Consider the following 12641-nt stretch of genomic DNA (forward strand, 5'->3'; position numbering starts at 1 on the left):
AACCTCCACCTTCAGAAGGGAGAGTTAAAACAGGGGCAGTCACCAAATAACTCTTGAGCTCTTGAAAGCTCTTTTCACATGCCTCATCCCAATTGAACTTCACATTCTTCTTAGTCAAATTAGTCAATGGTGCTGCTATGCTAGAAAATCCTTTGACAAAGCGCCTATAATAACCTGCCAATCCTAAGAAACTCCTTACTTCAGTCACACTAGCAGGCCTTTCCCAATTCACAATTACCTCCACTTTGGCTGGATCTGCTGAAATACCATCCTTCGTCACTATATGTCCCAAAAACATCACACGATCAAGCCAAAACTCACATTTCTTAAATTTTCCATACAACTTCTTCTCCCGCAATGTTTCTAATACAATCCTCAGGTGCGTCTCATGCTCCTTCTTACTCTTAGAGTAAATTAATACGTCATCAATAAAGACGATGACAAACTGGTCAAGATAAGGTTGGAAGATCCTATTCATCAAATCCATGAACGCTGCAGGAGCATTAGTTAATCCAAAAGGCATAACTAAGAACTCATAGTGTCCATAACGAGTTCGAAAAGCTGTCTTCGATACATCCTCACTTCTTATTTTCAATTGATGGTAGCCAGATCGTAAATCAATTTTAGAGAATACCGCTGCACCTCGTAATTGATCAAAGAGGTCATCAATTCGGGGAAGAGGGTATTTATTCTTGACGGTAACCACATTCAACTGCCGGTAGTCTATACACAACCTCATTGAACCATCTTTCTTCTTTACGAACAAAACGGGAGCACCCCAAGGTGACACACTAGGACGAATGAAACCCTTATCTAGTAATTCTTGTAGCTGGATCTTTAGTTCTTTTAATTCAATGGGTGCCATCCGATATGGTGCCTTGGATATAGGTGTAGTACCAGGAACTAATTCTATAGTAAACTCAACCTCTCGATCTGGGGGTAGTCCCGGAAGATCTTCAGGAAATACATCAATAAACTCCCTTACAATAGGTATGTCTTCAAGGCACGCCCCATCGGGATGGTCAGCAACTATATACGCTAAAAATCCTTCACACCCATTCTTTAGCATTTTCATTGCCTTAACCATAGAAATCAAAGCTTTATGACTCTTATGATTCCCTTGAAAATGAAATTCTTCCTCGCCAGGTAGGCGAAAAATAATTTCCTTAGCAAAACAATCTATTGAAACATGGTAAGGTCCTAACCAATCCATCCCCAAAATAAAATCAAAATCGTGCATCTATAAAGGTAGGAGATCCACAAGGAATTCTCTATCACACAATCTGATCACACATGACTTATAGACATGATCTATAAACTGGCAATCCCCCACAGGGGTACTAATTGTCACGTGAACATCCAGTGGTGTGATAGGCACATTAGCATAACGGGCAAACACACAAGATACAAATGAATGTGTAGCACCAGGATCAAAAAGAACTTTGGCTTATCTAGAGAATAAGGACAATGTACCTGATACTACATCATTGGACACCTCAGCATCTTTTTCTGTTAGTGCAAAAACACGCCCTTGCACCCTCGGTTTCTTCCTCTGCCCTTCGTTAGTCGGAGTATTTGTAGTCTCGCTACGTCTCTTTGGGCAATCCATAATCCTATGCCCAGATTCTCCACAAGCAAAACAAGCTCCAGTTTTCCAATGGCATTCACCAGGGTGCCTCCTTTCACAATGTCGACAAATGGGGTAGTTCCTCCGAGTGGTGTCACCAGTAACACCCTTGTTATCCCATTTGTTACCTCCACCATTATACTTCTGGGAGTGAGTGCCCTGCCTAAAGGAACTTCCATTTCGCGGTCCACCTTATTGATTCTTCTTATTTCTCTGATCCCTTGTAACTTGGGCTTCAAGAATATCCTTCTCCGCAAGAATTGCTCGGTCCACCAAATCGGCATAATTGTTAATCTTAAGGATGGTCAATCGCCCTTTAATGTTAGGACGTAACCCTTCCAGAAACTTCCTACACTTACTACCTTCATTAGCAACCAAGGTATGAGCAAAACGAGAGAGGGCAGTAAATTGTTCCTCATACTCCGCAACAGACTTTGTTCCTTGAGTCAACCTCAAGAAATCAGCCTCCATCTGATGTCGAGCTCGTTCAGGAAAATACTTTTCATGAAAAGCCTCCAAAAATAACTCCCAAGTAATGGGTGCATCTTGCAAGCCAGCCCTTATGAGACGAGATTTGGCATCCCACCAGTGGTCTGCCTCACCCTGAAGGACAAATGAGGCTAATATTACCCTTTGATCATCATTACAACCCATAGCCACAAATATCTTCTCCATCTGTTTTAGCCATGCCTCTGCAACCATGGGATCGGCAGTCCCCTGAAAGGTAGGTGGTCCCAATTTCTTAAATCGTTCTAAGTTCACCATAGCCCTATGATCTCTTGCGCCACCTTGCCTTTCAACTGGCACATTCTCTTGTGCCCCAACTCTGCCTCTAGCCATATCTTGAATTAACTTACTTTGTTGTTCCATCAATCTAAACATTGCGCGCATCATAGGATTTCCTTCGTTAGCCATCTCGTGCAAGGTTGGGTCAGCATCGTCAGCGATACCTAAAACATCTCTCGAGCTAGAGGCATGCCTAGCACCTCCCCTACGTGACATCTCTTGACTATAACACGGAGAATAAATAAATAATTAAAAAGGGTAAATAATTCATAGCTAAAGGTCGTGCAAGCGCGCAGAGTACTGAATAAGTAGTGTAACTAAGAAAATTTGATATTGTAAACAAGAGCAATAAATATTTCATTCTACGTTAATACCAAAGATCATATAACAAGAGTTATTACAAAGTCGCAAGCAACATAGAAAGCCAAAAAGACCAAAATAGAATTACTAGTCATAAATGATTACTCCTTGCCTTAAAATATTTAATCACTCTATTAACCTCAATAAAGTCTACAGAGTTTCATGTCCTACAGCCACAAAGTTCATAGGTGTACTCAACCGGATAGGAAAAGGATCTATTTTTACTTTCCTTTCCTTAGTCGTGACTCCATCTGTCTCGATTTCCTTAGGAATTCTATAAGGTAGTTTATTTAGACCTGGAGATACCCATCCTTTGCTATAGTAAGGCTTAAATCGAGGTCCTGTCCAAAATAGGCGACGTATTACAAGCTTATTCTTGTTAGCTCCCTTGCCATAAACACGTAGTCCACGTATAGCCTCATTGAGCTTCTTTCTTGAAGCTCCAGGTCCTGGAGGAGTATCGATGTAGACCTCTATAGTCCGTCTTAGTCTATCATCCATTCGCTGCTTATGAAGTCTCCTAAGATCTTTGACAAGAACTCCTCCTAAGATAAATTGTTCGGTCCTATCAATTTCTGTCCATCCCTTATTCTTGACACTTTTCATACCCATATTGTCCTTCTTCATGTCTACAAAACAAATGTAATCGATTTAATTAGACAATCTAATTAAACCGTAAAAGAAAGTCTACAGAATCCTAACCTAGTTGCTCTGATACCACAATTGTAACACCCTAAATTTAACACGTGCGGAGCACGTGAAGAAGGAGGTTACTCACAAATCATAATCTTTACTCATAAGTTTCAAACTGAAATTCCTCCAATTCTTATTCAAATAAATCCATAAATCCAAACGTCAAATACTAAATAATCTCTCTCGAGGACATATAAAAATAATAACAAAAGTCTCAAACTCCAAATTACACGTTCATAATAAAAGTAACTAAATAGAAACACAAGTTTATTCCTCCTCTTATTCAATAGCAAACGGAAACTGGAAATCACTAACTCCAAAGCTCAGTGCACCTCTCAAAAGAAACTTAATCTGCAAAAAGTAATGACGAGGGGTGAGCCGTCAACTCGGTAAGTAAAACCATTCCTAACACACTAGGCCTATCGATACCATAAATATTGTAAGCCTTCTTTTGTTTAAAGCATATATCATAATCCATAATTTTCATAAAACGATATATCACAATAACATAAGATAATTTCTTAATAATTCAGAATATTCAAAAGCATATTTACTTACGAATCAAATCATGTAATACGTATACAGAAAACAAACAGGTTAGCTCATGTCACATAGTGTCACCTATAGTCCCGGTGACCCGGCCAGAAACATAATCAGAATATCGTGTGCACACTCAGAACAGAAACCCAGTACTGGTCCAAACGGATATATCGTATATTACGATCAGAATCAGAATCAGACTAACTATGGACAATGAGCCAAAGCATTAAGAATCTCATACAATCATCAATAATTGAAATCAAACATAGGTACAAAACATTCGTATCAGTTTCATAAAAGTTCATATCAATAATATAGGCTTGCATAACATTTTAAAGATAACATCCTAAAAGGTTGTCATGTCATAAAAATAACTTACATATTCAAAAGCATTTATAAAATACTTTGTTAAAAAGAATGGTTTGAAAACATTTACATAAAGCTAATTTTGTTATCAAAATTAGTAATCCTTTAAGTAGTATCAAAACATTTATACTTATAATAATAATATCAAAATACTTATACATATCTAGTACATTAGGAATGAAGTTACTTACCTCGACAAATGAACTTGGATTAACACAGCTCTAAGCTTAGGCCACCCATAATTCTCAATGAAAGCCCAATTTCCATAATTTAATATGTATGGGAATTTGTGGCGTTACAGCAGTACTAACATGGGTGAACTCTTGGGATGTCCTCGTGTTGCACCCCTCATTTTGTCTTTTCGGCCGGTTAATCCTCTTTTCGCGGCCGACTCCTTTGCTTTCGCGGGTTTCGATCGCCGACGCGGGGTCTCCGGGGCACCTCCGACTCGCCAGGGAGAGCGAAAAGCGCTTCAGAGGGGTGAATCATGCGGCGGCCAAGTCGGGGCAGGCGACGGGGGCACAGATTACGTAGATTTGTAGTGCACATGCTGATGGCTGCGACGATACCAGCACTGATGCACCGAATCCCATCTGAACTCCGCAGTCAAGTGTGCTCGGGCGGGAGTAGTACTAACATGGGTGACCTCGTGGGATGTCCTCGTGTTGCACCCCTTATTTTGTCTTTCGGCCAGTTAATCCTCTTTTCGCGGCTGAATCCTTCACTTTGCTAGCGTTCGCGGGTTTCGATCGCCGGCGAGGGGTCTCCGGGGCACCTCCGACTCGCCGGGGAGAGTGAAAAGCGCTCCGGAGGGGTGAATCGTGCGGGGGCCGAGTCGGGGCAGGCGAGGGGGCACAGATTAAGTAGATTTGTAGTGCACATGCTGATGGGTGCGACCATACCGGCACTAAGGCACCGAATCCCATCAGAACTCCGCAGTCAAGCGTGCTCGGGCGGGAGTAGTACTAATATGGGTGACCTCGTGGGATGTCCTCGTGTTGCACCCCTCATTTTGTCTTTTTGGCCGGGTAATCCTCTTTTCGCGGCCGACTCCTTCACTTTTACGTGCGTTCGCGGGGTTCGATTGTCGGCGCGGGGCCTCCGGGGCACCTCCGACCCGCCGGGGAGCGTGAAAAGCGCTCCGGAGGGGTGAATCGTGCAGGGGCCGAGTCGGGGAAGGCGAGGGAGGCACGGATTAAGTAGATTTGTAGTGCACATGTTGATGGGTGCGACTATACCAGCACTATTGCACTGAATCCCATCAGAACTCCGCAGTGAAACGTGCTCGGGCGGGAGCAATACTAACATGGGTGACCTCTTGGGAAGTCCTCGTGTTGTACCCTTCATTTTGTCTTTTCGGCCGGTTAATACTATTTTAGCGGCCGACTCCTTCACTTTTGCGTGCATTCGCAGGTTTTGATCGCCGGCGCGGTCTTTGGGGCACGGGTTAAGTAGATTTGCAGTGCACATGCTAAAAGGTGCGACCATACCAGTAGTAATGCATCGGATTCTATCAGAACTCTGCAGTTAAGCGTGCTTGGGCGAGAGCAGTAATAAGATGGGTGACCTCTTGGGACGTCCTCGTGATGCAACCCTCCTTTTGTCTTTTCGGCCGGTTAATCCTCTTTTCGCGCCCGACTCCTTCACTGTTACGTTTGTTCGAGGGTTTCGATCGCCGGCGCGGGGTCTTTGGGGCACCTCCGATCCGCCGGGGAGCGTGAAAAGCGCCCCGGAGGGGTGAATCGTGCGGTTCCCGAGTCGGTGCAGGCGAGGGGGGCACGAGTTAAGTAGATTTATAGTGCACATGTTGGTGGATGCGACCATACCAGAACTAATGCACCGGATCCCATCAGAACTCTGCAGTCAAGCGTGCTTGGGCAAGAGCAGTACTAAGATGGGTGACCTCCTGGGAGGTCCTCGTGTTGCACCCCTCCTTTTGTCTTTTGGGCCGGTTAATCCTATTTTCGCGGCCAACTCCTTCACTTTTGCATGCGTTCGCGGGTTCGATCGCCGGCGCGGGGTCTCTGGTGCACCTCCGACCTACCGGGGAGCGTGAAAAGCCCCCCGGAGGGGTGAATCGTGCGGCGGCCGAGTCGAGGCCGGTGAGGGGGGCACGAGTTAAGTAAATTTGCAGTGCACATGCTGATGGGTACGACCATACTAGCACTAATGCACCGGATCCCATCAGAACTCCGCAGTTAAGCGTACTTGGGCGAGAGCAATACTAAGATAGGTGATCTCTTGGAAAGTGCTCGTGTTGCTATTAATTTCTTATCTTTTCTTATCTTTTTGAAGTTGTGAAAAGATAAACTATAGTTTGCAATAAGAACAGTGTTGGCTAAGTGTTGACGGTAGAAAGAATTTAGAGATAATTTTTAATAAAGATGGTTAATTTGGAAATTTTATATGCGTTTAGTGAATGAATAGTGTTGCATGTATTTAAAATAGCACAAAATTTAATACAAAAGTATAAAAAATTCAAAAAAAATCTTGTGCTGTGGTGGATTCTTTTCTTGTAATGAAACGTTTTATTTATTTTTAGTGATGGCATACTATTTTTTATATTATTTTTTTTTCTTATATATTGGTATTGTCAGCCAACAGATGAATAAATGGTAAACTATTGATGTGAAAAATCTCTGCCACCTTTTCGATTTTTTTTTTAAAAGATAGAGAGATAAATGATTTCAAATTAATCTTTTAACTCTCTTAACTTTTGTCAAATTTAAATTTGAATAGCCAACAAAATAAAATTAATTGAAAACTCTACCTCCGTACTCCGAGTGCAATTATTTTGACTCAAATGAATGTCTTAAAAATTTGAAAAAACAGACCAGCACATTGAATATATAAAATGTGCCTGTATATATATCACACCCTGCCAATCACGGTGTTATAATAATGGAATCATTGATCAGTAAATATATCTTACTGTCCTTTTCTCATGCGCATGCGTCATTACGAAATCAAAGTTAACAGTGTTATAACTAATCACATTTGAAAATATTCATATGAGGAGTCAAAGATGCTTGCAAACAGTTAGTCCACATTTGCGAGCAAGCGTGATTATATATAATGTGCTTCTCTATTATAGTGTGTGATCAATCAGGCAAGCTTAATTTAGCTGATCATCAGTATCTATGGATGCGAATCAAGATCAAGGAGCAAAAGAGTTGTTCCAAGGCCAAGCTCAACTGTATAAGCTCATGTTTAGTCATTTAAGCTCGATGTCACTCAAGTGCGCGATTGAGCTAGCTAGGCATAGCGGATATAATTCACAGCCACGGACGGGCCATCACTCTTTCTGTGTTGGTCTCGGCACTTGATATTCAGCCTACAAAAACGACTGGCCTATTCAGGCCATGCGCTTGTTAGTTCACTCGGGCTGCTTTAAAAAAACCAAAGTCAATGGGCAAGAAGAAGCATACGGGCTCACAGCTGCTTCTACTCTGCTCATAAAAGATAAGCCCTACTGTTTGTCACCAACTGTTTCAGTATTTGTTGACCCATTTTTTGTCGCTCCATATCAGTCTTTAAGTAGTTGGTTCAAAGGGGCTGAGCTCACGTTGTGGGAAACTGTTCATGGAATCAAGTTCTGGGAATTTATGAATCAAAACCCTGGAATAAACCAGCGGTTCAATGAAGCAATGGCCAGTGACACTGAAATAATGACAAGCTTTGTTGTCAAAGCCGAGTGCAAGCAAATCTTTGAAGGGTTGGGCACATTGGTTGACGTAGGAGGTGGCAACGGATCGTTTTCCAGAATCATCTCTGAAGCATTCCCTGGAATCAAATGCACTGTACTCGACCTTCCGCATGTTGTTGCTAACCTGCCTGAGGCCGACAACTTGAAATACATAGCAGGTGACATGTTTCAGTTTATCCCTCCGGCAGATGCCTTTCTCTTCAAGGTAACATCCAATTTTAAAAATTTAAAACGACTTCTTAACCGTTTTCGTGAATACCAGATGATTTATTTCAATTGTTCTGTGCGCAGCACATATATCCGGACGTTTGAATCTTACAAAATCAGGATTTGAATGATTCAAATCAGATTTAAAGCAACTGCAAAATGCTATACAACTCTAAATTTAATTAACATTTGGATTTTACAGAATCTAGAAGTTTAGGCTTGAGCATGACCATTTACGTAGTCATTCTCTAGTGCGCTTACCCGCATTTTTTCAAGTGTATATAACTATTCATTTCACATATGACAATTCATGATAATTTGTATTCTGAAAGAGTGTATATAATATAATATATTTTTGTAAACGAAGGAAACAGCAGCTTTGTGGCATTGGATTTATACGGTCCCCCGGTAATTAAACAAAAACAATTAACTTTTTATGCAATTATTGTTACCGAACACATTTTTAAATAATATATCCAACAGTGCATAGCAGTAGGTCTTTCGAAAACTCACTAAATTTAACATTAAAATATCAATATATTAATAAAAAAAGTTTATTCTTTTATCACATACTGAGTTGGTGGAATAATCCCAAGCAATTTTTTTCGGCCTGTACGTCAGTTTAGTTGCAAACAAATTTTAAAATTACAATAAAATAAAGAAATTGTGAGAATGGAACAGCTCCCCCTGAAGCTTACATTTAATTTAATTACAAAGCCCCACGAGCAGGCAGATGTTTATTTCAAAACCAAAAATGGACGAGGAAAAGGTTACCCAATTGAGAATCAGAGCATGCATCAGACGAGCTCAATATCATCAGACAATTTTTTTTTCTTTTTCTGCATATAAATTAATTATGTATAACATTGAAACTTATTTTTCCATAACTTATATGTATATGTACAAATGTGTGTGTTTATAGGCAGAGTAATAAAACGCTTTATCTACAACACTATAAAATTATTTTACAATATTTAAAACAACGAATCTGCATTCTAAAAAGTGTGATTTCTGTATGCATATAGATAGATCAAGGGGTGGGCAAAATCGGGTTCGGATCAACCCAATCGGATTTCGGATTGATCGGGTTGGAGAGAAATTCATCCGAACTCAACCCGAATTTCAGATCGGATCGGATCGGATCGGGTTGTATTCGGTTCGGGTCGGATCAAATCTAAAATTCGGATCAATTTCCGGTCAATTCGGGTTAAGGACAAAAAAGAGTTATTTTGTTAATTTTGGGGTTGTTTAATAATTATTTAATAATTACAATATCACTTTTATACAATTAGTTCATTTTAGTCCATTTCCACTTTCGACTTTCCAATGATTGTCATAAAAAAAATATATAAACTAAAATAGAAATGAAAAAGTTGTGAGCTTGAGGACTTGGTGCCGTGAATCTCGGTCTCGGTCTCGGTCTCGTTGGAAGAACAACCATGGATCACTTCGCGCGGGTCAAGCAGCAGCCGATGGATCAAGCGGTAATGGGTTTCATCGATGGCTCATGGCTTCACGGGTTTCGTCGGTGGCTACCGGAAAAGCAAATCCGATTGAAGTGAAGTGAAGCAACCGTCGATGCAGCAGCAAGCAGATCCTGTCGTCAATGCAGCAGATCTGGTCAAGTGGTGTGCTGCCTCTAGCCTGCTGCTGTGCTAACCGTTTGTGGTTATGTTGTTGCTTGTAGTTGTTTGAGTGAGTTGTGAGGAAAAAGAGGAAGAAGATAAAGAAGATAAAGAAGAGATTGAAGAGAAAGAACATGGAGAGTGTTGGTGTGAGGCTGTGAGGCTGTGAGCCATGGTGTTCGTATCTGCTGTGTAGCCATTTAGATTTTGTTGGTTTTTTTTTTTGTTTAAGCAACCCGATCGGGTTTTCGGATCGGATCGGGTCAAAGATACAACTCGATCGGGTTTCAAAGATTTAATCCGATCGGGTTTTATTCACGACCCGATCCGATCCGAACCTAAAAATTTTCGGATCAGATCGGGTCGGATCGGGTATTTTGCCCACCCCGACGCACAAACTGTTGGGATTTTATTAAAAAGAAAAAGTATTCTATATTTTAACTAAAATGTTAGATCAAACAACTGAACTGCACTATAAGTAGTGGATAGTAATTAAATGAGTGATTGGCATGGTTGCAGTTGGTTTTTCATGGATTAGGTGATGAGGATGGGTTGAAGATACTGAAGAAACGCAGAGCAGCAATTGCAAGCAATGGTGAGAGAGGAAAGGTAATAATAATAGATATTGTTATCAATGCAGAGGAAGAGGAACACGAATTAACCGAAACAAAGTTCTTGTTTGACATTGTGATGAGCGTTAACGCCACTGGAAAAGAGAGAACTGAAAGTGAATGGGCAAAGCTATTCTTCGATGCTTGTTTCAGTCACTACAAAATAACACCTATATTTGGCATGAGGTTCCTCATTGAAATCTATCCATAAAGAATTGAGCAACCGTATTCCCGCAAGTCTCATGTACAGCTTGATGGAATAGCAAAATATCGTTCAAGATTTAAGTGTACGTGGTAGTTGAAATGTCTCGAAATGACTAGAAAATGAGGTGACACGCGGGTTTAAATAGAGGATGAGTCACTCAAAACAAGTAACTGCAAAATAATTTATATTGGTACTTTGGATATTTACAATTAGGTTGTACATTAATGACAAATGATTCAAAATTTATCTTTGCAATGTCAGTAAAAAAAATAATTAGTAAAAAATTAAAAAAGTAAAAATAACCTATTCATATTAATGAGTAATATTACTATTAAAAATTAATATTTCAAAAGTATAACATCCCCACGATTCTTCTAAGCCAATCAGAAACATCATCAGCTAAGATTGTTTGATGTAAGACAAAATTGAAGTTTACTTATTTTATTTAGTATTTTAATTTTTTCAAGCTGAATTTATAATTGGACTTATATTTGGGGGTGCATGGATTCTCTTTTCCGGTTTACTATTAGAAAGATTATGTCACGGGTTTAATAATTTTTTATCATTAAAATCCTTATTTTATGCGAGGGTTTAATCTATCTTGATCACATTTCCACTGTGTTATTAAGAAAATCTTCAATTAACATGCAGTATAATATCCAAGTCAACTCAATCAAGAGGCTAATTAAAACTGAGGATCAAAAAGCACAATCAACCTTACATAACAAGCAAGAATAATGAAAGCCTTGAATTAATCACTAGCCGTTAGTCCTCTATCCGTTTCTTTTAATTTAACTAGGTGGAAGCCAAGAATCTTGAGCAAAACGCTATGCCCCATATTGTATATGTATCCAACAATTCGTCAATGAAACTTTTTTTTATGGTATCACAGCCAATCTTGAGAATCACAGACATGCATGGTTATTATGTTTCAATGAAAAAAAGTTTGCCACTAGTGAACCTCTTAAGAAAGTTGGCTTGCTTGATTGTAGATCAGTATACAAAAGAAATTCAAATCTATTTGTGATTATTTGGCTGCCATCAAGAAACCAGTGGAAGATGTTGATAAACAGTGGCAATTGGCACGTGGACTTGGACCAGACCTGAGACCTCTCAAGGTAGCGATGCTGGGAAATCCTCCATACCGTCAATTTGGTCCTTTTATATTACAAGGTTCAAAAAGTTGAATTAATTTTCTATTAATGCAAGCTAGTATCCAAGGTGGTCAATGGATCTAGAGATGGGGGAAAGAAAAAAAACACTTAAAGAAAGATGTAATTGATTGATTATGTTAAATGCTAGCTCATTTGTAAATTTGAAGGATAACAAAGACTTTATTAAAAGTGCAGTGTGATTATACAAAGAGTAGTGTTAGGCATCTTGAGATTTTATCTCAAATGATACGATATACATTAAGTGAATGATGGCATAGTTTAATTAACTCACGTAATATTTATGAAAAATTGTGAATCACTTCATGAAAAACATGTTACATACCATGCATATCACATAATATTTTAGTGTGTATTATCTTTTCTTTAATGATAAATTGTATTGTGGGCATTTAAATATATAATATTGTAAAATTTAACTAAAGAGTTGGTGTAACAAAATATTTTGATAAGGATATCTGATGAAATTTCAAATAAATTTCATTTTCACCTTAAATTTCAAGCGACCTGAATATATGCACTATGATTTATTCAGAGCAATCCGAAACCGAAATAATATGAGCTTTCAGATTGATTAAATGTTTTTCCCAATACATTCAGATTTCAGAAAGTTTCAAAAGAAAGCTGAAAAAATATATCAATAATTAAAATGAAAAAAGTTGGAAGGAGGTATCTAAAAGTCAATTTCAACGCCAATGATGTGTAATTCCACATGAGCAAACTAGTTGATTGCCATGAGAAAA

At 39.4% G+C, this 12641-nt stretch overlaps 1 protein-coding gene, 3 non-coding genes and 4 pseudogenes across 4 annotated transcripts; 7 read left to right on the forward strand and 1 right to left on the reverse strand.

Moving 5' to 3' along the window:
- Nucleotides 1–1819: 1819 nt before the first annotated feature.
- Nucleotides 1820–2629, reverse strand: LOC112099332. Its single transcript, XM_024186837.1, has one exon. The coding sequence runs from the start codon at nucleotides 2627–2629 to the stop codon at nucleotides 1820–1822; it is 810 nt and encodes a 269-aa protein (XP_024042605.1).
- A 2298-nt stretch (nucleotides 2630–4927) lies between these two features.
- Nucleotides 4928–5046, forward strand: LOC112095547. The gene has a single exon (XR_002903925.1). It is a non-coding gene; the product is annotated as a 5S ribosomal RNA (ribosomal RNA).
- A 214-nt stretch (nucleotides 5047–5260) lies between these two features.
- On the forward strand, nucleotides 5261–5379 carry LOC112095487. Its single transcript, XR_002903861.1, has one exon. It is a non-coding gene; the product is annotated as a 5S ribosomal RNA (ribosomal RNA).
- Nucleotides 5380–5596: 217 nt separating this feature from the next.
- On the forward strand, nucleotides 5597–5715 carry LOC112095559 (annotated as a pseudogene).
- A 133-nt stretch (nucleotides 5716–5848) lies between these two features.
- Nucleotides 5849–5967, forward strand: LOC112101664 (annotated as a pseudogene).
- A 217-nt stretch (nucleotides 5968–6184) lies between these two features.
- LOC112101560 lies at nucleotides 6185–6303 on the forward strand. Its single transcript, XR_002907592.1, has one exon. It is a non-coding gene; the product is annotated as a 5S ribosomal RNA (ribosomal RNA).
- Nucleotides 6304–6519: 216 nt separating this feature from the next.
- Nucleotides 6520–6638, forward strand: LOC112101631 (annotated as a pseudogene).
- Nucleotides 6639–7503: 865 nt separating this feature from the next.
- LOC18031899 lies at nucleotides 7504–10732 on the forward strand (annotated as a pseudogene).
- Nucleotides 10733–12641: the final 1909 nt, after the last annotated feature.

Source organism: Citrus clementina, unplaced genomic scaffold, assembly GCF_000493195.1.
Source record: "Citrus clementina cultivar Clemenules unplaced genomic scaffold, Citrus_clementina_v1.0 scaffold_9, whole genome shotgun sequence".
Taxonomy (NCBI): Eukaryota; Viridiplantae; Streptophyta; class Magnoliopsida; order Sapindales; family Rutaceae; genus Citrus; species Citrus x clementina.